The sequence below is a fragment of the Chiloscyllium punctatum genome, chromosome 36, assembly GCF_047496795.1.
Source record: "Chiloscyllium punctatum isolate Juve2018m chromosome 36, sChiPun1.3, whole genome shotgun sequence".
Taxonomy (NCBI): domain Eukaryota; kingdom Metazoa; phylum Chordata; class Chondrichthyes; order Orectolobiformes; family Hemiscylliidae; genus Chiloscyllium; species Chiloscyllium punctatum.
The window spans coordinates 29,891,723-29,918,251 of record NC_092774.1 but is presented as its reverse complement, the minus strand read 5'-3'; the positions used below and the strand labels follow the sequence as shown (position 1 = coordinate 29,918,251).

At 45.4% G+C, this 26,529-nt stretch overlaps 1 protein-coding gene and 1 long non-coding RNA gene across 3 annotated transcripts; both read left to right on the top strand.

The window, feature by feature from the left end:
- Positions 1 to 1,400: 1,400 nt before the first annotated feature.
- On the top strand, positions 1,401 to 6,552 carry LOC140460962 (uncharacterized). The gene is made up of 2 exons (XR_011954424.1): positions 1,401 to 1,491; positions 5,003 to 6,552. It is a non-coding gene; the product is annotated as an uncharacterized lncRNA (long non-coding RNA).
- A 3,787-nt stretch (positions 6,553 to 10,339) lies between these two features.
- On the top strand, positions 10,340 to 23,435 carry LOC140460940 (uncharacterized). 2 transcript variants are annotated; one of them, XM_072555687.1, is made up of 2 exons: positions 10,340 to 10,604; positions 20,405 to 23,435. In XM_072555687.1, exon 2 carries the CDS (start codon positions 20,788 to 20,790, stop codon positions 21,727 to 21,729), a length of 942 nt encoding a protein of 313 aa, XP_072411788.1. In that variant the 5' UTR covers positions 10,340 to 10,604; positions 20,405 to 20,787; the 3' UTR covers positions 21,730 to 23,435. The 2 variants fall into 2 exon arrangements, with proteins under 2 accessions (XP_072411788.1, XP_072411786.1); XM_072555685.1 differs by lacking the exon at positions 10,340 to 10,604 and adding an exon at positions 18,868 to 19,151.
- Positions 23,436 to 26,529: the final 3,094 nt, after the last annotated feature.

Sequence of the window (26,529 nt, the reverse complement as noted above, 5' to 3'; positions counted from 1 at the left end):
AGATCAAAGAGGGCTGAGGCACGAGAAAGGACGGGCGGGGGCAATGGTGCTGGTGGAGAAGGGAGAGAAATGGAGAGGGGACAGAGGTTGGGGAGTAGAGAATGACTGGGGTTCAGAGGGTTGGGGAGAGAATTGGGGTCCGGTGTGAAAAGGGGAGAAAGTGCGGGGGCAGTGGGAAGGGAGAAAATGGACAAGGGGCAGAATGGGAAGCGAGAGACAGCACAAATCCCACCTTCCCCAGGACTGGTGTCAGTGTCCCACGAACTGGAACCCACTCTTTCCACAGCAGATTTGGGGCAACCATTACTCAATATAAGCATGGCGAAGGCATATCATCCCTGCAGGCCATTCACACCGACCTTCCCAACAGCATCCCACTCAGACTCACTCGATTATGCTACAGCCCTGCAGTTCCCCATGGCTATTTCCTGATGAAGGGTTTTGCCCGAAACGTCGATTCTCCTGCTCCTCTGATGCTGCCTGACCTGCTGTGCTTTTCCAGCACCACACTCTCGACCCTAATCTCCAGCATCTGCAGTCCTCACTTTCGCCCTGTAGGGGGTGAATGTTATATTCCTAGTCTTTTAAATCTTTTAAAATCTTTTCCCCTCACCCTAAACCTATACCCTGTAGTTTTGGAATACCTCTACCCTGGGGAAAAGACAGAAACGTTGAGCAGCCAGACAAAATGCAAAAGGAATAACATGTCAAGGCACAGGGAAAAAAACATTTCGTCAAAAAATTGCTTTGGTATTTTTCTCTCGTATTCTCATTTGGACACTTGAAATTTGTCATGATCTGGAGGTGCCCATGTTGGACTGGGGTGTACGAAGTTAAAAATCACACAACACCAGGATACAGTCCAATCGGCTTGTTTGGAAGCACTAGCTTTCGTCGCGATGCCCCTTCATCAGGTGGTTGTGGAGGATAAGATCATAAATTCTGTGTCTTACGATCTAGGATTTGCACATTAATGAACTGAAACCTGCAACCCATTCTAAAAGATGAATGACTTAACAGCAATCTTGGTTTGTTCAATATATCATTTCAGTTGCATGACACTGATCTTTTGCTATAAATTCTGTGTCTTACGATCCTGCTCCACAACCACCTGATGAAGGAGCATCGCTCTGAAAGCTAGTGCTTCCAAATAAGTCTGTTGGACCATAACCAGGTGTTTTGTGATTTTTTCACTTTAAAATTTGTAACAAATCCCTGCACACTGAGCATGCTCCGCAGTGTCAGCAATCAATGTGCATGGCCGCCAGTGTCAACAAAGCACTGCACATATTCCTTGGTTCCCGCAGAAACTGCGCGTCAGCTCCTTTCCATGGACCAATGAAGAACCTTGGAGGACCGGAAGGAGACTGGTCCTCCTGCCAATCAGAGCCGGCCATTGTCGAAATGTGGAGGTTGGACCGTGAGCTCTGAAGCTGCTGCTGCTCCTTTCTCGGTGAACTTCACCCCAGACTGTAACTTCCTTCCTCTTTTGTGAGTACAACAGTCTGTTTCTCACCATTTTTTCCATGTTTTGTTTCATTTTGGGGTTCAATTGTTAACTTGCAACTTCTGAAAGGAAAGAGTGAATCGAGGGAAGGGACAGACTCTGGAAAAGTTGATCCAGGTCTGTGTCTCAATTTGCAAACACATGGTAAATGCAGTGACACAATCTATCGCCTTTGATGAGTTTTTAAAAAACACAGAGAGGAGGCGCATTGTTTAAATGGTGATATGTTGAGATGTGGTGAAAGTGAGATGATGGAGGTCAGAGTTGAAAATTGTGGCGCTGGAAAAGCACAGCAGGTTCGGCAGCAACTGAGGAGGAGAGTCAATGTTTTGGGCACGAGCCCTTCATCAAGAATGATGTGTGGATGGACAAAGGGACCTCAGGTCCTTCTACACCAGTCACTGCCAGTTGTCAGACAGGAGCAGCAAGCAATCAGCAAGACAAGTGGTATATTAGAAAGGGAAGTTGAGTTCAGAAGTGGGGATGTCTTCCTGCAGTTAGGTCTGTCATTGAATGTATTCAAGGCTGGGTTCATTTGACTTTGAAGAACAAAGAAGTGGATGGGTTTTGGGGTAAGGTAAGAAAATGGTTTTAAGACCAGTGTAGAACAGTTACAGTCATACAGCACAGAAACAGACCATTAAGTCCAACTAGTCCATGCTGACTGTGTTCTGAAACTAAACTAGTCCCACCTGCCAGTGTTTGGCCCAGACTGTCTGAACCTTTCCTATTACAATTGCAACATTTAAGAGACATTTGGATGGGTATATGAATAGGAAGGGTTTGGAGGGATATGGGCCGGGTGCTGGCAGGTGGGACTAGATTGGGTTGGGATATCTGGTCAGCATGGGTGGGTTGGATCGAAGGGTCTGTTTCCATGCTGTACATCTCTATGACTCTATGTACTTATCCAAATGTCTTTTAAACACTGTAACTGTACCTGCATCCACCACCTCCTCTGGACATTGATACGACATGAGAACCATTCTCTGTCTTAAAATAAAAAGGTGCCCCTCACGTCTTTTTAAAATATTTCTCCTCTCATCTTCAAAGTTTGCTCCCTAACCTTGAAACATCCATCCCAGGGAAAGAATACCTGCTGTTCACCTCATCGATACCCCTGAAGATTTTTGAATCCTCTCTAAGGTCATCTCGCTACCTCCGATGCTACTGTGAGAAAAATCCCACCCTGTCCACCTAGATGCCGGTATATTTATATCCAGTTATGAACTGTTGAATGCTGGTGCTGACTGGAAAGAACAAATGACCTATTCCTGCTCCCAATTCTCACATCTGTGTCCAGGACAGCAAATCATATGACATAGGTGCAGAAATTAGGCCATTCAGCCCATCAGATCTACTCCACCATTCAATCACAACTGATACGTTTCTCAACCCCATTTTGAAATGTTGATTTTGGAAAGGCAGATCAGGGCAGGATCTGCAAAGTTAATGGGGAGTGTTGTTGACCAAAGATACCTTGGAGTGCTGGTTCATAGTTTCTTGAAAGTGGAGTCGCAAGGAGACAGGATTGCGAAGGAGGTGTTTGATGTGCTTGCCTTTATAGGTCAGTGCATTTCAATACAGATGTTGGGAGGTCATGTTGCCCCTGTACTGGACATTGATTAGACCACTTTTGGAATACTGTGTTCAGTTCTGGTTACCCTGCAACAGGAAAAGTGTTGTGAACCTTTGAAAGGGTTTGGCAAAGATTTACAAGGCTATTGCAGGAGTTGCAGGTTTTGAGCTATAGAGAGAGGCTGAATAGGCTGGTGTTGTTTTCCCTGGAGCATTGGAGGCTGAGGGGTGACTTTATAGAAGTTCATAAGGAGCATGGATAGGGTGAATAGCCAAAAACATTTCCACATAGTAGGGAAGTCCAAAACTAGAGGGCATAGATTTGAGGTGAGAGGGGACAGATTTCAAAGGAATCTTATGGACAACGTTCTCACACAGAGAGTGATACAAGCATGGAATGAGCTGCCAGAGGAAGTGGGGGAGTCTGGTATAATTACAGCATTTTAAATGGCATCTGGTAACAGGGTGAATTGAGAGGGATATAGGCTAAGTGCTGACAAATGGGACTATGATAATTTGGGATATCTGGCCAGCACAGACAATTTGGACTGAAGGAAAGCAGAAGTATTGTTGTGAAGACTGGAATTTCAGAGCAGCTTTCAAAGATATTTTGTCCTTACTGGGAGCAGAAGCTACAATGAAATCTTTCATTTGAGAGACAGCAACTGAGTAAGTGAGGACATCCAGGATTTTGATGGAATGTGGGAATTTGTTGCCATGTGGGGTTGAATTGTTTCAAGTAAAGTGTCCTGAGCGGGAAGCCTAGTGAAGGGTTAGGTGGGTTTTTGTTTTAAACTGCTCATTTCTTTCAGCCCCCAACAATGTACTTCCAATGCTGTTCGAAGGAGCGGTGAATCAGTAACTGGTATCATCAGAAGTCTTACGATTTTCTGTACTGCAGGTATTGCATTGTTGTATCAGCATTGTAAAGGTCACTGGCAGCAGCGGGAGGTATGGGTTCTATTCACTGGAAGCGATGAAGCAGTTAGATAACACGCATGTGAGAGGGCAGAGTTGGACTTGTCTTTCAATTTGCAGAAGTTGGGAGGTTGTGGGATCTGTGGTTCTGGGCAAACACAACTGCAGTAAATCATAGAAGCCCTACAGTGTGGAAGGAGGCCATTCAACCCATCAAGTCCACACTGACCCATCGAACAGCATGCCACCCAGACTCACCCTATCTCGTCCTTTCTGCTGGTGGGTTAGAATAGGTAACAAGATTAGGGGTAGGTTTAAGGCAGAGGAGGAGGGACTACGTTTCCTGGAGAGTGGTGAATCTATGGAATTCTTTGCCCAAGGAAGCAATAGAAGCAGGCATATTCAAGACACAGTTCGATGGGATTTTGGATGGTAGGTGAATTTAGGGTAGTCAGGATAATGCAGGTAAGAGAGCTGAGATGATGGATAGATCAGCCATGACTTTAAAGAATGGTGAAGTAGGCTCGATGGGCCAAATGGCCTCTTTCTGCACTGCAGGGATTTTATGATTGCTTCATATGGTGTATATCTGATATTCGCTGTTGTACATGCTGCATGGCTATGATTTTTTACCTTCTAATATAGTAATGGAATTACATCCTGTATTTCTTGCATTCATTTTTATTTAACAGGTCAGCAGGAAGTCTTTCGGCAACTTTACTGGCTTTCTTTCCTAAAGCAGCCTTGACATTTCATTTTTATATCCTTGATTCAGCTCCATTTCCAGCACCTTTGTAGGAAGGTTGTTCAGGTCATTGTCACCTAAATGAAGTTTTCCTCTTTATATACCTAACGCTACCTTGCTGAATGAGGGTTTTCAGGTTTCTGTGTCATGGATAATATATAATCAGCAGGTATCTGGCAATCTAAGGAATTGTCACCGATGTTATATTCATTTGACTGTACTGACCGTGACTTATTTCGTGATTTCTTTTGCAGGAAGACATGGGGAAAGAAATCTGAAACCAAAAGATACATCAACTTCTGACAGAGCCACTTGATTCAGTGGGACTTGAATATCAGCAGCCATTCCAGTCGAGAAGAAATATTTGCTTTTGTCTGCTTGGACACTGGTGTGGCAGGAAGAATACTGATACACCCGAATGAGGGAGATTCAGTGCGGTGACTGTGAAAAGGACAGTACTTCACACCACTTACTCAGCTTGGAGGATCAAAGAGACGGTTCACTTGCTCTCTGTGCGGGAAGGGCTTCACCTGCTCCTCCCACCTGCAGAGACATCAGTGAGTTCACCGACCATCGCAGGGGGATTGAAGGAGCTTCGGCCGAGTGCCATTATCGACTGCATTGGACTCCCGGGTTTGAATCTCACCAAAGCTGATGGCAGATTTGGAGTTCAGTCAGAAATCTGGAGTCCAGAATCTCATTATGAAACCATTTTCGGGGAACAAACTCCCCAATCTGATTCACTCATGCTTTAGGGGAGGAAACTGCCGTTGTGGGAAAGGATTCACTCAGTCGTCCCAGCTGCATCCTTTCCCTGGTCTGGCCTATATGTGACTCCAGACCACAACAGTGTGGTTGATTCTTGACTGCCCCTCTGCAAATGCGCGGGGCGAATCTTACTTGCATACAGGCTATGGGTTGCAATTGCTGAGTGAAGCAATACTTCCTCCAGGCTAAGGCTGCACCAAGGATCGAATTACAAAGGGACAACTCAGCTGACCAATAGTGAAGAAAGTGGGATGCAGGGGAGTGTGTGTGTGTGTGTGTGTTGAAAAAAAAAGCTACTTTTTGTGCACCTTTTTGCTGGGATGATCTGAAGCTGCAACGAAGTTAGTTCCCAAAAAAGTTACCTGAACTTCCCATCGGACTCAGACATTGAAGGCTATGAGATCCAACAGGTTTTTTTTAAAGCTGCTAATTTCTTTCAATCTCCGCGCGAGGTTTCCAATGTCTTATATCAGAAGGAGCAGTCAATGTGTAGCTCGTAGTATTAGAATCGTACATTTTTCAGGACTGATGGTTCATTGTTTCCTCAGCATTGTAAAGTTTACTGGCAGCAGTGGAAGGGGTGAGCTGTCTTCACTGGAAACAAAGTAAAAAATCCAGTTATAGTCCAACAGGTTTATTTGGAAGCACTAGCTTTAGGAGTGTTGCTCCTTCGTCAGGTAGCTGTATAGCAGGATAATTAGACACAGAATTTGAAGCAAAATGATATATTGAACAAATCTCGACTGCTTATAAGTGTTTCATCTTTAGAATGGGTTGCAGGTTTCAGTTCATTAGTATGTAAATCCCAAAACTTCTTTTAAGTCACAGTCTCGAGATAACTTCAGGTTTTACAAAGAGGTGCCATCTCAGCCCAGACAATGCATGAAAGATGTGAGGTTCGAGTCTGTCTTGAGTCATACTGGTTCTGTTCCCAAAGTAGGAATTTATAAAATATTACATGGAGTGGTTGCCTGCAGATTGTGCACTTTTTGAGCAAAATAGAATGTATCTACAAATATAATTCTGCAAATGCAAATTCACCCCATGGTCTTATCTATGTGTGCATGCATGAGAGTGAGTGTGTGTGTGCATACACGTGGGTCTGGCTGAGAGAGTGTGTGTTTGCGTGTGTGCATGCTTGGGAAAGTGAGAGTGTGCAGGAATATAAGTCTTTGAGAGGATGTGTGTGTGGATGAGAGTGTGAGTGGGTACGTGTGTGTGCATCTGAGAGAGCGCGTATATCTGAGAGAGTGCCTGCGTGAGTATGTGAGAATGTATGGCTGTGTGTGAGAGACAGAGAGACAGAATGTGTACAGTGTAGTGGGGTCACCTGTAATGAAACATGAACCCAAGGTCCTGGTGGAGGCCATCCTCATGGGTTCCAAACTTTGCTATCAGCCTCTGCTCAGCCATTAGAAATGATTAAGCAGTTACACAATAGACACGGGAGAGGGCAGGGTGAGACTTGTCTTTCAATTTGCAAAAGGTGGAAGGCTCTGGATGATGTGATCGAGGGCAAACACAACTTGGAGGACCTTCGGCTCAGAGAGGTGGAGCTGGAAGCCAGGTTGCTGACACGCTGGGAGGGCAAGGCGGAAAGTTAATCAGATGCTTTTTATTCCGGGAGATGGTCTTTCCCTCCGGACAGAGCCTTCTGATGGGATCAGTGGACAGGGTCAGGAGGGTGTGAGCCCAGGGTCAGGCAGGTAAAGGGGATCTGAGAGAAGGCTGCAGGGGAGAGGAGCTAACTGTAGGGTGGTGGGAGTAAGAACAACGTTAGGGAGGGGGAGATAAGGGACAGAATAGTGACGGGGATTGCCTCCGTTCTCTGCAGTTGGCAGCAGAAGCACAGATGGCATCAGAATCTGATGCCAGGATTCAAGAACCGCTGTGCTCTAGGCTGGAGAAGTGGGAAAGGGAGGTGCAATGGGTGTGGTCCAACAATGTCAGCGGGACACAGCCTCTGCTGAGGCTGCATGAGAAGTTAAAAGCTGCAAAGATAAAGCAGAACCTCAAAGCACTGGGTGGGATGGTGGCTCAGTGGTTAGCAATGCTGCTTAATAACGCCGGGAGCCTGGGTTTGACTCCACCCTTGGGTGACTGTCTGTGTGAAGTTTGGCATTTTCTCCCCCTTGTGTCTGTGTTGGTTACCTCTGGGTGTTCTGGCTTCCTCCCACAGTCCAAAGATCTGCACTTTAGGGTGGATCAGCTGTGCTAAAGAGTGCAGGTGAGCTTGCATCTTGGATGACCATGTTAGTTTCGGTTCCTTCATTTGTAAATCCCAGAACTTTTTAAAACTTACATTCTCAAGATAGCTTTTAACAATAGGTGTCATCTCAGCTCAGATAATGTACTGAAGGTGAGACATTAAAGTCTGTCTGTGTCCCAATGTTAGGTCAGACTGATTCTATTTCTAAAGTGGGAGCTTAGAATCTCACATGAATTTATGCAGTTTTTGAGTAATCCGGAATAAATGGACTTCTGCAAGGAAGTGTACAAACAACTGACCAGGAACACGACAGGCAACTGCCAGCTGATCTGACCAAAGAGCACAACCGTGAACTGACAGCATTCATCAAGACTTCTGATCCAATCCTTCCAGAAGCTCAGCATCCACGGACTAGTTGAATACATGGATGTGTCAGTACTCTACACCAGCATTCCTCATGACGATGGCATCACGGTAACAGCCTCAGTACTCAATACCAACAACTGCCAATCTCTGAGCACTGTCCTACAACTCATCCGCTTCATTTTCAACCACAACATTTTCACCTTTGGCAACCAGTTCTTCATCCAGACACATAGAACAGCCATGGGGACCAAATTTTCACCCCTGTATGCCAACATTTTCACGCAGGGGTTCGAACAAGGCTTCTTTTCTGCACAGGACCTCCAAGCAACACTATACACCAGATATATTGATGACATTTCTTCCTCTGGACCCATGGTGAGGAGTCACTGAAACAACGATACTGTGATATTAACAAGTTTCATCCCACCATCACACTCGCCACACTCTTTAGTATCTGTCTCATTTTTGAACACATGCAGCTCTATCAAGGATGGGTATCTCAGCACTTCTCTGTACCGCAAACCCACGGATAACCTGACAGTGCTACACTTCTCTAGTGAAACATATTAAAACAGCCACCCCCTCTGGACAAGCCCTTCGCATACGTAGGATCTGTTCAGGTGAGGAGGAACATGGCAGACACTTGGAAGTACACAAGCATGATCCCATTATAACGGGATACAATGTTCAACTCATCAACTGCCACTTCCAATGTGTCACAGCAAGAAATTGGAATGACTTCCTTTAGGAGACAGACACGAGCTGCAACCAAAATGGTACCATTTGTTGTCCAGTACTTCTCAGGAGCCGAAACACTACGCCATGTTCTTCACAGCCTGCAACACATTATTGATGAGGATGAGCACCTCACCAAGACCTTCCCCACGCCTCCACCTCTCGCCTTCAAACAACCGCCAAACTTTAAACAGATAATTGTTCTCAGAAAACTGCCTGGCCTTCAGGACAAGACGATACAACTCTGTTACGACAGATGATGAAAGACGTATCAGAGTGTTGACACGATTACCACCATTAAACGTGGGGACACCACCCACCATGAGTGCAGCAGGTACTCATGTGACTCAGCCAACATTGTTTATCTCATACGCTGCAGGCAATGATGCCCTGAGTCTTGGTATATTGGCGAGACCGAGCAGAGGCTACAGCAACAGATGAATGGACACTGCACAACAATCTCCAGCCAGGAGTGTTCTCTCCCAGTCGGGGAACACTACAGTGGTCCGGGACATTCAGCCTTGAACCTTTGGGTGACCATCCTTCAAGGTAGATTTCAGGATAGGCAACAATGGAAAGTGGCTGGGCAGAGGCTGATAGCCAAGTTCAATACACATGGAGATGGCCTCAACCAGGACCTTGTGTTACTGTCACACGACAAGTGACCCCACTATAATATACATTCACACTCACTCACACACACTCACTCACACACACACTCTCTCTCTCACACACACTCTCACACACTCATGCATTCACACAAATACATGCTCCTCCAAACCAACACACTCACACAGACTCTCTCTTATACACATGCCCTCTCTCAAAGGCTCTTTCTCTCACACACACCCTCTCACAGACTTATACCCCATTACACACTCACACTCTCTCTCTCTCTCTCACTCACTCACTCACTCACACACACATACACACCCTCTCACAGACTTATACCCCATTACATTCTGTCACACACACACGATCACTCGGTTTCTCCTGCACACACTCACACACATAAAAGTTTGTGGGTTGAATTTGTACTTGCAGAATCGCATTTTATTTTGCTCAAAAACTCAAACACGTAAGATTCTGTAATACCACGATAGAAATAGAATCTGTTTGACCTAACATTGGGACACAGACAGACTTTGACTTAACACCTTCAATGCATTATCTGATTGAGATGACACCTATTGTTAAAAGCTATGTTGAGAACGGAACTTTTGAAAAGTTCTGGGATTGAAGGAATCAAAACTAACATGGTCGTTCTAAAAGATGGTAGAGGTCAGCTAAAGTTGTTTAATATTCCATTCCATGACACTGCAATCCTGTTGCTATAAAGTCTGTGTGTTATGATTCTGCTCCACAACCAACCGACGAAGGAGCAGCGCTTTGAAAACTAGTGATTCCAAATAAACCTGTCGGGCGATAACGTGGCATTGTGTGATTTTTAACTTTGAAAATGTCATCAATGCCAACATCTCCATACTGCGCATGCTAGTCGGTGTCAGCAACATACTGCGCATGTTCCACGGTGTCAGCAAAACATTACGCTTGCTCACACAACAAGCGGAAACACTCTATGACCTTGCTTTGATGGACCAATGTGAAGCTCTGGAGGACCGGATGGAGACTGGTCCTCCTGCCAATCACTGCAAACCCATCGTCTGGATGCGGAAGTAGGACCACGAATTTCTGAAGTTGCTGCTGCTGTTCCTCTCTCTCTGAAAGAGGATTGAGCTTCACCCCAGACTGCAACTTCCTTCCTCTGTCCAACATCTGTGAGTACAACACACTCTTTTCTCAACCCCTTTTCCATTCTGGGTTTGAGCTGTTGACGTGCAGGAGCTGAAGGGAAACGGAGTGAATCTAGGGAGGGGACAGACTCTGGGAAAGTTAGTCCAGGTCTTTTTTCAATGTCAAATACAGGAGAATTGACATTTCAGGCTCGAGCCTTTCATCAGCAATGATGTGTGGATGAACAAAGGGGCCTCTGCGTCCTTCTAATCCAGTCAGTGCAAGTTGTCAGACAGGTGAAGCAAGTAGTGAGTAAGGCAAGTGGAATATTAGCAAAAGGAATTGAGTTCAGAAGTGGGGACGCCTTCCTGCAGTTTGGGCCTAATTGAAGATATCCAAGGTTGAGTTCATCTGATTTTTGAACAACAAAGATGTGATGGTTATGGGGGAAGGCAAGACCAATACAGATCAGTTATAGAAACAGACCCTTCAGTCCAATTAGTCCATGCTGACTATGTTCTCAAACTAAACTGGACCCACCTGCCTGTGTTTAACCTATATCCCTCTGAACCTTTTATGTTGGAGTCATAAAGATGTACAGCACAGAAACAGACCCTTCAGTCCAATTTGTCCATGCCTACCAGTTATCCTAATCTAGTCTATTTGCCAGGCCTGGGCCCATATCCCTCGAACCCCTTCTATTATAGACCAATCCAAATGCCTTTTAAATTCTGTAATTATACCAGTCTCAACCACTTCCTCTGGCTGGTCATTTCATATATGCACGACTCTGTGTGAAAAGAGTCCCCTTAGAGCTCTTTTATGTCTTTCCCCGTTTGCCCAAAACCCTTAGTTCTGCACTCCCCACCCCAGGGAGAAGACTTTGTCTATTTACCCTATCCATGCCTCATGATTTTATAAACCTCTAAGGTCATCCCTCCGCCTCCGACGCTCCAGGGAAAACAGCCCCACCCTATTCAGCCTCCCCCAAGAGCTAATTTTTTTCAAATCTGGCAACATGCTGGTAAATCTTTTCTGAACCCTTTCAAGTTTCACACCATCCTTCTGATGCGCAGGAGACCAGAGTTGCACGCAATATTCCAAATGTGGCCTCACCAATGTCCTGTAAAGCTGCAACATCACCTACCTCCCAACTCCTTTACTCAGTACTGCAACCGATAAAGAAAAGCATACCAAATGGTGCCTTCACTATCCTATCTACCTGGGACTCTACCTTCAAGGAACTATGAACCTGCACTCCAAGGTCTCTTTGTTCTGCAACACTCCCCAGGACCTTACCATAAAGTGTATACGTCCTGCTTTGATTTGCTTTTCCAAAATCCAGCACTTCACACTTATTTAAATTAAACTTCATCATTCATGTACTAATCCAAATGTATTTTAAATGTTCTAACTGTATCTGCATCCACCCTGACCTGCTGTGCTTTTCCAGCACCACTCTAATCTAGACTCTGGTTTCCAGCATCTGCAGTCCTTGTTTTTACCTTTTACGTCGGTATACTCAGATCTACTTATGATCTGTTCAATGCTGGTGCCAGCTCGACAGGCTCAATGGCCTATTCCTGCTCCCAATTTGCCCACTCCTAGTCCAGGACAGCAAGAGACCATGAAACACAGGAGCAGAAATTAGGCCTCTCAACCCATCAGGGCTGCTGCACTATTAAGTTCTGGCTGATAAGTTTCTCAATCCCATTCTCCCACTTTCTCCCTGTAACCCTCGATCCCCTTGATACTTAAGAACCTATTTATCTCCATCTTAAATCTACTCAGTGACCTGGCCTCCACAGCCTTCCGTAGCAATGAATTCCACATATTCACCACTCACCGGCTGAAAATGTTTCATCTTATCTTTGTTCTAAAAGATATTCCTTTTACTCTGATGCTGTGCCCTCAGGTCCTAGACTCTTCTACCAATAGGAACATCTTCCCCATGTGCACTCTGTCCAGGCCATTCGGAGTTCTATCTGTTTGAATTAGATCTCCACCTCCCCCGAGTGTGGGCCTGTTAATCAGCATGAACCACACCCTTCAGGACATGTTACAGCAGGAATGAGGTTCAGCAAAGTCAGAATGGAGGAAGTGTGTGTGGGATGGAGATTCTCAGCTTTTAGGAGATGAGAGAGGAAACGAAGTTCAATATAAATTAGAATTGATTGGATGGGTTGATGGGCCAAGGAGTGGCAAAATTAGTTTAGTTTAGATAAATGTGAGGTGTTACATTTTGTAAGGCAAATCAGGGCACGACTTAAATAGTTAACGGGAAGTGATGCTAAACAAAATGTCCTTGCAGGTTCATAATTCCTTGAAAGTGGAATCGCAGGGAGACAGGATTGTGAAGAAGGCATTTGATACGCTTTCCTTTATTGGTCAGAGCATTGAGTACAGGGGTTGGGAGGTCATGTTAGGCCACTTTTGGAAAACTGTGCAATTCCAGTTGCCCTCCTCTGGAAGAACGTTGTGAAACTTAAAAGGGTTCAGAAAAGATTAACAAAGATGTAGGCAGAGTTGGAGGGTTTGAGCGACAGGAAGATGCTGAATACACCAGGGACAATTTCCCTGGAGCATTGGAGGCTGATGGGTGACCTTACAGAACTTGATAAGGGGTATAGATAGGTTTTATAGCCAAAATCTTTTCCCCATGATAGGCGACTCCAAACCTAGAGTGCATAGGTTTCACGTGAAAGGAGAAAGATTTAAAACGGACCTGAGGGGCAACTTTTTCACACAGAGGATAGTGCATGTTTGGAATGAGCTGCCAGAGGAAGTGGTGGAGGCTACTACAATTACAACATTTAAAAGGCATCAGGATGGGTATGTGAATAAGAAGGATTTAGAGAGATACAGGCCAAATGCTGGCAAATGGGATTAGATGAGTTTAGGATATCTGGTCGGCATGGATGAGTTGGACCGAAGGCTGTGTTTCTGTGCTGTATGACATTAATCATCTTGCATGAAAGCAGAAGTGTTGTGAAGATTGGACTTTCAGAGCAGCTTTCAAAGATGTTTTGCCTTTACTGGAAGCAGAAGAAGTGACAATGAAATATTTCATTGGTGAGACAGCAACTGAGTACCTAAATACGTCTAGGAGTTTGGTGGAAAGTGGGAATTCATTGCACTGTGGGGGTGAAGTGCTTTAAGGCTTCCCAGCAGTAAGGACAGTGTGCTGACTGGGGTGCCCAGTGAAGGGTGAGATGGATTTTTGTTTTAAACTGCTCATTTCGGCCAGCCTCCAACATTGTATTTCCAATGCTGTCCATCAGAAGGAGCTGTGTGTAACTGGTATCGTTAGAAGCCTTGGGGTTTTCAGTACTGCAGGAATGGTATTGTTTCATCAGCATTGTAAAGGTTTCTGGCAGCAGAGGGAGGTGTGGGCTGTGTTCACTAGAAACGATTAAGCATTTAGATAACATACATACGAGAGGGCAGGGTGTGATTTGTCTTTCGATTTGCAGAAGGTAGGAGATTCTGGGAGCTGTGATCTGAGGCAAACACAACTGCGGTAGATCATAGAAGCCCTACAGTGTGGAAGCAGGCTATTCAGCCCATCAAGTCCATTCTGACCCCTCCGAAGAGCATCCTGCTCATACACCCCTCCCGCCCCCCACCCCTTAGGGAATCAAGGGTTCAGGATAATGCAAGTAAGAAGAGCTGAGATGATGGATAGATCACCACGATCTCAATAAATGGTTGCCATAAGGCACAAACAAATTCAAATTCGGCCAATCAGTTTAAATTTTGCCCCAAAATACCAACGTCCAATTAAGTTTGAATTAAGTATTTTGATAATGTTAGCACCAATAAAATGATCCGATGTTTTGAACTCTAAAACCAGGCATTTTTGTGAGTTTTAATACTCTGTGTTGGACATAAAGAGTAAAGTTGTTAATTTTTACTTTAAATATTTACCTCTGGGATAGTTCTTTGCCTCTCAAACTTTTACATATTACTGCATGGGGTGAATCATTTCTGTGTTGATGGTTTAATTTAGCAGAGGGGGTTACCCCGTGTCGTAACAGTGCTGCAACATAACAAAAGTGAATGAATTGACTGCACACATTGAAGAGAATGATTTTGATCTGGGACTCCTTACAGAGACATGGCTTCAGGATGACAAGGATTGGACACTAAATATTGAGGGGAGATGTGGCATTCAAGTCGAATGGGAAGCTAGGTAAAGGTAGAGGGTTGACCCTGCTAATCAAAGCACTGATCACAGGGTAGTCTGGTGTCAGCTCAGATTTCAGGTCCTGGTTTTTTTGTCCTCTATTGATCTCCCTGTTCCCACACAGTTGTTGTCCGTTCTCAGCTCTGCTTCATTTCTGCTGAAACTTTAACCTCCTTTGACACCTTCCCGAACAATAAATCATTCAGTCAATCAAAGTCCAACCCACAGTCTCCCAGCCTGTCAACCATCCAGACACAGAGTATCATACCAGAAAATATAACAAAAAAGATGAAAAGTTAGAATTAAATAGGTGCTTGTGTCTGTTCATTGGCAAGTAAACTAGAAATAGGGGTCTGCCAGGATTCTTATAGAGCCCGAATTGAAGAATTGTCTCTCCCTTAGATCTAAGTATTAGTACCCAGCTATGATTTATAACAATATTTACATCAACAGAAATAAAGCATCTGTTATGCAATAGGCATAGAGATATACAGTATGGAACTAGACTCTTTTTCTCATGTGCGCGCGCGCACGCACGCACACACACACACACACACACACACACACGTCTATGAGGTGAATTTGTATTTGCAGATACATTCCATTTTGCTCAAAAAATGCACAATCTGCAGGCAGACAAGACATGAAATATTTTATAAATTCCACTTTGGAAATAGAACCAGTCCTACTCAAAAACTGGGATACAGACAGACTCTGGCCTCACTCCTTTCATGCATTGTCTGAGCTGAGTTGTCATCTTTTCTTATAAAGCCTTAAGTTATCTCGAGTAGGTGTCTTATAAGAAGTTCTGGGACTTACATATTAATGACACCAGCAACTCATTCTAAAAGATGAAAGACTTTATACTCCAGGTTTCTTCAATGTATCATTTCAGTGGCATGACTCTAATGTTTTGCTGAAAACTCAGTGTCTTATGATCTTATACTCCACAACCACCTGATGAAGGAGCAGTGCTCCGAAAGCTAGTGCTTCCAAATAAACCTGGTGGACTGGCGTCATGTGATTTTTTTCTTTGCCCAGGTTAGGGTGGATTGGCCCTGCTAAATTACCCATAGTGCTCAGGGTTTTGCAGGTGTGGGAGAATTGTTAGAAGCGATTTGATTCCACCTTCTCGTGACTGTGTGAACTTTGGTATGTTCTCCCTCTTCTGTCTGCGTGGGTTACCTCTGGGTGCTCCGGTTTCCTCCCACAGTCAAAGGATCTGCAGTTTCAGATGGATCGGCTGTGCTAAAGTGTCCAAGGATGTGCAGGTTAGAGTGGGTTAGCCATGGGGAACTGCAGGGCTGTAGAGTAAGTTGATGAGTCTGGGTGGGATGCTGTGTGGAAGGTCGGTGTGAATTTGATAGGTGAAATGGCCTGCAGGGATTATATATGTCTTCTGCTTTAGCCATATGTGGATTGAAAAATGTCTGCTCTGGGAGGAGTAGGTTCCAATTCATGGCACACTGCCCCAGTCCTGGGGAAGGTGGGAATTGTGCTGTCTCTCTCCCCACCCACTGCCCCCATCCATTCTCTCTCGCCCCACAACTCTCTGCCCCCCATTTTCTCTCTCTCGCCCTCATTGTCTTCCTCCACCCTTTGACCCCCGAGTCTTTCCTTTCCGCCCCCACCACCGTCTGTTCCCCCCAGTCTCTCAATGGCCCCACACTCTGTCACCCTGTCCATTCTGTATCTCTTCCAACTCCCATTAAACTTTCTCATGCCTCGAGCTCTCTTTGATCGCTGTATAAAGCTCTTCTGAGAAGAGAGAGAGAGAATGGTTGGTGATGACACTGCCTGGGAGATAGGGGTGCACGAGAAATGGCTGATCTTTCAAATTGAGAATAGCTAAAATAACATATTCAGAAACAGCATCTGCAGTACTTACTTTCGCCTGTTAGGGGCGAATGGCCGATTCCTAGTCTTGACAAATTGGTTCTGTTAAAGGTGTAGAGATGTATTCTACCTTCAAGAGAGTTGAAAAGTGAGCAGAACCACCCGACATAGCACCAAGCGTTCTGAACAAGGTAATAATTTAACATTTGGTGGAACAGCTAGGTAGCTGGGTTGCCTGGAGACAAAAACATACTCAATTTTGGCCAATCGATTTAGATCTTGCCCTAAAATACTGAATTCCAATCAAGTTTGAATTTAGCATTTTGAGAATATTGGTTAGCACTGTTGCCTCACACCACCAGGGTCGATTCCAGCCTTGGGTGACTGCCTGTGTGGAGTTTGCACATTCTCCCCGTGTCTGCATGGGTTTCCTTCGGGTGCTCCAATTTCCTCCCACAGTCCAAAGATGTACAGGTCAGGTGAAGTGGCTATGCTATATTACACGTAGTGTTCGGTGCATTCGTCAGAGGGAAATGGGTCTGGGTGGGTTACTCTTCGGAGGGTCGGTGTGGACTGGTTGGGCCGAAGGGCCTTGTGCCACACTGTAGGGAATTTAATCTAATCTAATATTAACACCAGTGAAATGATTTGATGCTTTGGAGTACAAAATCAAAAAATACAGTTGAACAGTGACAGGAGAACTGCCAAAAGACCAACAAATGTAGGCTGCTAGTGAGAACTCTGAGAGTTACCTGTCCAGAGAAGGAGTCTGCAGAGAAAAAACATCGACACCGACCTGGAGAGCAAATCTACAGAGGAAGATACAAAGAGAAGATTTAACAGCTGGCTGGTTGTGAAGTTTGAATCTTTCGGTAAATCTTAATCAGGGGTTTTTATTGGACTGGTATCATACAGGGGAAGTTAGAAGATAGGTTAGAGAAAGGAGTTGTAAATAGTTGTTAATTAATTATTCTCCGTTAGGCTTTAATAAATAAAGTTGTTAATTTTTACTTTAAATACTGACCTTTGGGAATAGTTTCTTGGTTCTTGAATTTTCACAGATTACTGCATGGGTTAAGCCTTCTCTATGTTACTGGTTTAAATTAGGTGGGGGAGGTTGCACCCAGTGTTGTAAAATTTGGGGGCTTTCATCTGAGATTTGAACTGGTTTAGACAGATTTGAATAGATTTGGGGGTATTAAAAATCCCAGCAGATTTAAACACTTGCAAGTTAGTGTGCTAGATCATTAAATAAAACATTAAATAGTGACTTTTAGAAACAGTTCCTTACCTCTTGAATTTTCACATTCCCACATGGGGTAAATCTTTTATGTGTTCAAATTAGTGGGGGGGTGCAGTCCATGTCATAACATTTCTGACTATGTAGAAATAGAGTCATAGAGTAGTGGAGCATGGAAACAAACTGTTTGTTCCGTGCCAGTCGGATATCCTAAATTAATCTAGGCCCATTTGCCAGCTCTTGGCCAATATCCCTCCAAACCTTCCTGTTCATATACCCATCCAGATGCCTTTTGAAAATTGTAATTGTACCAGCCTCCACCACTTCCTTTGGGAGCTCATTCAATCCACGCACCACCCGCTGCGTGAAATAGTTGCCCTTTAGGTCCCTTTTAATCCTTTCCCCTCTCACCCTAATATAAATAATTTGCTGCTTTTTCTGAACAGGCTCAGTGGCTGGCACTGCTGCCTTATAGCGCTAGGGACCCGGGTTTGATCCCAGTCTCTGGCAACTGTCTGAGTGGAGTTTGCACCTTCTCTGCGTGGGATTCCTTTGGGTGCTCCGGTTTCTTCCCACAATCCAAAGATGTGCAGGTTTGGACAGGGCACTTCTTGAGGGGAATTAACTTTCACACTTTTTTTCTACTCCTTAGGTCCCTTTTAAATCCTTCCCCTCTCACCTTCAACCTATGCCCTCCAGTTTGGGAGTCCCCTACCCTGAGGAAAAGATGAATAGTCAAATAAAATGCAAAAGGAATAAAATGTGGAGCCGCAGGATAAATATACGATGTGGCTCCAGCCTTTCTTGTCTCCGATTGTCATTTGGGCACAAAACCTGTCAGTCACACCAGCAACTTCACAGAGCGTCTTGCGCATGCTCCTCGGTGACAACACACACTGCGCATGTTCGCCGGTGTCAGCAAAACCTGTGCGTGCTCCTGGTTGTCGGTGAAAACTGCGCGTGATCTTCATTTGTTGGACCAATAGGAAGCCCTGGAGGACCGGAAGGAGCGTGTAATCAGAGGCATCTCTATTGTCTCTGTCTCTCTCTCTCACAATCTCAATTTATGGAGGGGACAGGTCCTGGAAAAGTTGGGCCAGGTCTGTGTCTCAATTGGCAAACTCATGGAAAATGCAGTACCACGATGTGAAGTGATAGCATTCCCTGTTGGGGGGTAAACAGAAGAAAGGAGATGCATTGTTTAAATGGTGATATATTGGGATGTGGAGAAAGGACTGCAAATGTTGGAGATCAGAGTCAAAAAGTGTGGTGCTCGAAAAGCACAGCAGATGAGGCAGCATCCGAGGAGCCGGAGAGTCCGCGTTACAGGTACGAGCCCTTCATCAGGAATGTGTATAAAGGGGCCTCAGCGTCCTTCCACACCAGTCAATGCCAGTTGTCACAGGTGCAGCAAGTAATGAGCAAAGCAGGTGTTATATAAGCAAGAGGAATTGAGTCCAGAAGTGGGGATGTCTTCCTGCAGTTATGGGATCATTGAATATATTCAAGGCTGAGTTCATCTGATTTTGGAACAACAAAGAATTGGATGTTTATGGGGGAAGGCAAGAAAATGGTTTTCAGACCATTGCAGAACAGTTACTGAGTCAAACAGCACAGAAACAGTCCCTTCAGTCCAACTACTCCATGCTATGTTCTCAAATTAATCTAATCCCACCTGCCAGTGTTTGGCCTATATCCCTCTGTCACAAAGCTGGTCGTTTTACTAAAAGCTGGTCCTTCTTCTCAAGGATGCTGTGTCCTTGGTTTTTTTTCAGAGGGGTGGTAAAAAGACCCGGGCTCTGAAGCGACTGGTTTAGTACAGAGATGAAAAACGGTATTGGGAGGCATTTTTGGTTATATGTGAACAGATGAGACTTGAGGCCAAAGCTTTTATGTTTTAGAAGTGACCTGTACAATGAAAGGGGAGTGGTCAGTCCTGAAAGCTGAAGTCTCGTTTGGGTGAGTTAAGCAGTGGTCTATGTGGAGAAAGGCTGCTAACATTGTCTCCTTCTGCCCTTCTAACTTCAACTGTAAGCCTCTGTTTCAGTTTTACTTTGTTTAAGGGATTTGTTTTTTTTTGGTACTGTTGTGTACCAGCATTGCGAAGAGTGTTAAGAGTTTCTCCACAGCTTGTACTGTACTTAATAAAGTTTGGTTGTTCACAGAAGTTGGCGTATTGCAGTGTAAGAAGTTCAAGCAAAACAACTTATCAAAGGAACCTAAGGGATAAGTCTTTCATGCAGAAAGTGGCGTGTTTAAGGAAAGAGCTGTCAGAGGAAGTGGTGGGTGCTGGTACAATTATGACATTAAAAGGCATCTGGATGGGTATACGATTAGGAAGGGTTGAGACGATATGGGCCAAATGCTGGCAAATCGGCCGAGATTAGGTTAGGTTATCTAGTTGGCACGGATGAATTAGACCGAAGGGTCTGTTTCTGTGCCTAATATCTCTATCACTCTGGCTTGCCATTAACATGTGCCACATCTAGATGTACAGTTTCTCTCTGGTGTCAGTGTCAATGCCTTGATATCTCATTCTTAACCGGACTGGCAGTGATGACTTTTGTAATCTTTTCTTACAGACTATCTGAAGACAGAAGTTTCAAAGTCACCAGATAAAGGGCTTATGTCCAAAATGTTGATTCTCCTGCTTTTCTGATGCTGCTTGCCGTGCTGCGCTTTTCCAGCGACGCAGTTTTTGACTGACTCTCCAGCGTCTCCAGTCCTCACTTTCACGTCAGTGTCTGACAGTTACTCAGTCCATCAGGACCGCAACAATTTTCAACTATGATTCTGTGAGAAGGAGCAAAGCTTTCTTTTTGGTTCCTGTTTGAGTACGGGGGCACTGGTTGAAAGACCCTACTGTTGCAGCGCACTGAGTGTGGAGCCTGAAACAACTCTACTGCCTGGAAAGAAGAATTCATGGCGGGGTTGTACACGTGTGTGTGCAGCTGAAGCTTCGGCCATGGAGAAACCCGAGGAAACACAACCTGTTGAGAAACCATGGAAGTGTGGCGACTCTGGGAAGGGCTTCCGTGTCCCATGTGTCCTGGCGGCTCATCAGTGCAATCACACTGGGAAGAGGCCATTCTCCTGCCCCGAGCGGGCAAAGGGCTTTACTTGCTCCTGTGTCCTGCTAGCCCACCAGCATATACACACTGGTGAGAGGACGTTTTACTGCTCCGTATGCGGGAAAGGGTTCACTTGGGTGGACAACCTCCAGACCCACCAGCGATGTCACGCAGGGGAGAGGCTCTTCAGTTGCCATGAGTGCGGGAAAGCCTTCAGCGACTCCTCCAACCTGCTGACGCACTGGCGAGTCCACACGGGGGAGAGGCCCTTCAGCTGCCCAGAGTGCGGGAAGGCCTTCAGCTATTCCTCCTCCCTGCTGACCCACCGGCGAATCCACACTGGGGAGAGCCCCTTCAGCTGCCCAGAGTGTGGGAAGGCCTTCAGGAAATCGTCCCACCTGCTCTCCCATCAGCGGGTCCATACGGGGGAGAGGCCCTTCAGCTGCCCAGAGTGTGGGAAGGTCTTCAGCAGTACCTCCACCCTACTGAGACACCAGCGGGTCCACACGGGGGAGAGGCCTTTTGCCTGCTCTGAGTGTTGTAAGGCCTTCAGCAATTCCTCTGACCTGTTGTCCCACCGGCGGGTCCACACCAGGGAAAGGCTATTCAGCTGCCCCGAGTGTGGGAAGGGGTTCACCCGCTCCTCCAACCTGCTGGCCCACCAATGGGTTCACACCGGGGAGAAGCCGTTTGCCTGCCCTGACTGTGGGCGGAGGTTCACGTTGTTCTGCAACTTGCGGAGGCACCAGCAGGGGCACCAGTGCATCCAACAATCAGATTCCACCAGTGACACTGCTGTGGGTCACCCCCAAGGCTGTACCTCCTGCCCAATCTGACAGTGGGTGCAGTGAGCTTTTTTTTGTTTTGTGCTGGACTCGCACCACCCTCTCTTCCGCCCCCCCCCCAACAAGCCCACCTACATGGCTCAGGGGTGGCATGGTGACTCCGTGGTTAGTACCACTGCCTCACAATGCTGACCTGGGTTCAATTCCACACTCGGGGTGACAGTCTGTGTGTAGCTTTCACGATGCCCCCACCCCGCCCCAGCACGTCTGTATGGGTTTCCTCTGAGTGCTCTGGTTTCCTTCCCATAGTCTAAAGGTGTGCAGGTTAGGATGGATTGGCCCATCTAAATTGTCCCATAGTCTTCAGGGATGTGTAGGTGTGGTGCATTACAGGGGTAAATGTAGAGGAATAGGGATAGGGGAATGGGTCTGGCTGGGTTACTCTGCGGAGGGCCAGTGTGAACTTGTTGGACCAAAGGTCCTGTTTCCATACTGTAGGGAATCTATTCTTTCAAAAAAATTCCTCCAAGCAATATTGATAAAATATGCCGAGTTGGACAAAGTATCCCATCAAGTTTGAGACAAACCCAGAGTTGAAGAAGTCACATGACACCATGTTACAGTGCAACAAGTTTATTTGAAATCACAAGCTTTAGGAGCATTGCTTTTTCACGAGTGCTGCTCCTTCATCACTTCATCTGGCGCCGTGTGACTTCTGACCTTGTCCACCCCAATTCAACACCAGCACCTCTGCATCAGAGTTGACGAATTAGATTGGATTTTATTCGGCCTGATTTAGTGAGATGTTCATTTGGAAACTCAAAACTGTTGGACCGACAAAGAGATGCGAATCATAGAGTCCCACAGCAGGAGACAGGCCCTTCGGCCCAACATGGTCCACGCCGAACAAACTGTCCATCAACACTAAGCCCATTTCCCTGCACTTGGCCCATTTCCTTCCATACCTTTCCTATCCACGTATTTGTCCAAATGTCGTTTTAAATGTTGTTAATCGACCCACCTCAACCACTTCCGCTGGCATTTCATTCCATATGTGTACCACCCTCTGCGTAAAAAGAAACATTGCCCCTCACATTCCCTTTTATTCTTTTTCCTCTAACCTTAAACTGATGCCCTCTAGCCCTCACTTCCCCAACCCTGGAGTAAAAGTCTGAGTGCATTCACCCTCTCACGATCTCTTCACTTCTCTCAGGGCCTCTCTCAGTCTCTAATGCTCTAAATAAAAATATCTTAGCTTGTCCAACCTCTCCCTTTTACACAGACCCTTGAATCCTGGTAACATCCTTGTGTATGTCTTCAGCACTCTTCCAAGTTTAATAACATATTTGTTATAGACACTGCCCTGTCTACATATTTTGTTGGAAATATAGGACCTAATCCAAACTGGATAATCTGGCTGATGGGACAGGAAACCACTTCCTTTCTTGAGAGACAAGTCTCCTGGAAAGAACTGGCTGGCTGACTGATCTACTGACCCTCACAGTACCCCACTGCCCTCAGTTATCTGGAGGGAGTCCACACATTTGCCGAAGGTGGTGCTTGAAACCTTTATCATCTTTGGGATGATCCCCATTCATTCCGTGCTATGGAGTCATGCAGCCTGGAATCAGACCAACCAGTCCATGATCCCGAACTAAACTAGTGCCACCCATCTGCTCCTGGCCTGTATCCAGTTTGTTAATAGTTTTGTTCAACGTGAGAGTTGGACAAATAAATAGCTGATTGTTGATTTTAAACTGTTGGGGATTTATTCTTATCACTAGAGACGTTTACACCACTTTTAATGCTAATTTTACAGATTATTAGGTGACACGGTCCTCTGGGTGTTTCTGTTTGAGAAAGGTGGTGCTGTCAGCCTTCGCTTTATAAGAGTATTGACGTGATGTACTGCTGAATGCAATGGAGTCAACATGAATCCCAGCCTCTCTCTGTGGTTGTGGGTGAATCGCCTTAATTTGGCTCTTAACTCAGAAACTGCACACAATTAACTGCTGAAACAATGATTTACACTTTATTGTATGTAGCAACCAAAAATAAAACTCCTCAAGTAACCAAGTTCAACCTCACACTTTGGCTATCACCCAATTGATGGCAGAATTTAACTGAGTTTCCACCAAAAGTATCTGTCTCTGGAAGTGTCCAGGGATTCAATGCAGCATTCTTCTTCCAAGTACTACTGCCACATCATTCTGAGGTTGAATTCTGGTGGAGATTCCTCGCTTTCAAATCTGTGATGTGATGCTTCTTTAGATTCTAACACCACCTCCCCACATTTCTGGAGATCTCCGGTCTGTCGCTTACCTTCTTATCCTCGAGGTTTAGTGGTTTTCTTGGTACAGCCTTTCCTGCAAAAATACCCCTTTACGTCAGGGCCTTCCTTCCACAGACAAACTTAATTGTCCTTTTGTCATGAGCTTATTAAACACTTAGCTCATCTGTCCCAGGAAACAGCTTGTTGTTTTGCGTCCTTCTTCCCAGGGATGGTTAACTAGCAGAAATTAGGCCATTCAGCCCATTGAGTCTGCTCCACTATTCAATCATGGCTGATATGTTTCTCAACCCAATTCTCCCCGTAACCCTTGATACTTTAGAATGATTGAATCTACTCCACCATTCAATGGGCTGAATGGCCTAATTTCTGCCTCTGAGGTCTTCTGATGTAGCAGTTTCTCAGTGGCCGTTTTGTTTCTTGGTCCAGAAAGAGTTCCTGCTGACTCAGGGAATTTGGAAAGTTCTGCAGTTTAAAGGACACATTCCCATCTGCCTTCGCCTGAGATACTGGCAATTCCCAAGATCCTTTGGTATCCCTGAAAACAATCGAGGTGTCTGGAAATCTCTGCTGCTACTCTGGAACAGAAGGATTATGGGGAGAAAATTCAGAAATCTGATGTGCAAAGAGACTATGGAGTTCTACTCCAGGATTCTCTCAAGGTAAACTTGCAGGTTGAGTCAGTGGTGAGGAAGGTAAATATTTTGATCAGACTTGAATATAAAAGCAGGGATGTACTTCTGAGGCTCTGAGAGGCTCCGGTCAGGCCAAAATTGGAGTACTGTATGTCGATTTGGGCCCCATATCTCAGGTAGGATGTACTGGCCCTGGAACATGTTCAGACGTGGTTCACAAGAATGGTCCAGGAATGAAGACTTCAACATATGAAGAACATTAGAGGACTCTAGGTTTATACTTCATGGAGTTCAGAAGGATGAGAGGTGATCTAATGGAAACCTACAGAATAATGAACGGCATGGATGTTGGGAAGATGTTTTCATTCGGAGGAGAGACTAGAACCTGAGGGCTCAGCCTTCGTGTCAAGGGAAGGCCCTTTAGAACAGAGGCAAGAGAAACTTCTTAAGCCAGAGTGTGGTGAATCTATGGAATTCACCGCCACAGAAGGCTGCAGAGGCCGAGTTACTGAGTATATTTAAGACTGAGATAAATCGGTTCTTAAGTATCAAAGGGTTCAAGGGTTACGAGGAGAATGGGGTTGAGAAACGTATCAGCCGTGATTGAATGGCAAAGCAGACTCAATGGGCTGAATGGCCTAATTTCTGCTCCTATGGTCTTATGATATGCTGATGTGTGGAGGGGTGAGGAGGGGGAAAAAAGAGATGAAGAGAGAAAGGCAGTTAAGGTGAAGCTCGATAGAGACGAAGGAAATATAAGAATTGTACGATAAATGGCAGAACACATAGGAGTACTGGCATACAGAGGGATCTGGGCATATAGATCCATGGAAGTGGTAATGCAGGTAGGCATGGTGGTCAAGAAGGTACACAGCACGCTTCCTTCAGTGTAAGAGCTACATTACAGCTGTTTATTCTGCACACCTGCGTTCGATTTTAGTGTCAGGCAACTATCTGTGTGGAGTTGGCAGATTGTCCCTGCACCCCACCTCCCGTGTCTGTGTGGGCTTCCTCCGGGTGCTCCGGCTTCCTCCTACAATCCAAACTTGTATAGGTTAGGATTAGCGAAGCTAAATTACCCATAGCGTCCAGGGAAAGGCAGGTTAAGTTGGATCGTCTGTGTGGAAATTGCCCCAATGTTCAGGGATGTGAACGTTCGGTGCATTAGTCAGGAGTAAATGTCGATAATGGGGGTAAGAAAACGGGGCTCCACGTGTTAATCTTTAGAGGGCCAGTGTTGACTTGTTGGGCTGAATGGTCTGCTTCCACGCTGGAGGGATTCTGTGATAGTCAGAGGTGTTTTTTTTCCCTCCAAAGTGGAAAAGTCAACTAAAAGAGGTTCAAGGTGAGAGGGGGACTGTTTGGGGGAGAAGTGGTGGGGGTGGGGAATTTACACAGAGGGATGGTGGGTTTCTGGAACGCACTGCCAGTGCAGGTAGTGGAAGCAGGCACCTTAACAACGTTTAAGATGTATCTTGATAGACGCATGAACGGGAGGTGAACAGAGCAACAGAAACCACACATGGGCAATAAATAGCAGATCTAAGTAAGGATTAAGAATTAGCACATGCTTGGAGGTGGTGCCTAAACTAAATAAGAAGGGCCTGTGATTGTGCTGTATTGTATTGATACAGCTTTCCCCCACTATTTGAAAGTAGAGTGTTCCTTTCATAAGCCGAAATGGCCTAAAGCAAAGAAGGAATTACCATGAATTAATTTATTAGATTAGATTAGATTAGATTAGATTACTTACAGTGTGGAAACAGGCCCTTCGGCCCAACAAGTCCACACCGCCCCGCCGAAGCGCAACCCACCCATACCCCTACATCTACCCCTTACCTAACACTACAGGCAATTTAGCATAGCCAATTCACCTGACCTGCACATTTTTGGATTGTGGGAGGAAACCGGAGCACCCGGAGGAAA

Bases quoted from the DNA above. Each gene is read 5' to 3' on its own strand.
- LOC140460940 (XM_072555687.1), top strand. From the start codon at position 20,788: ATGGAGAAACCCGAGGAAACACAACCTGTTGAGAAACCATGGAAGTGT.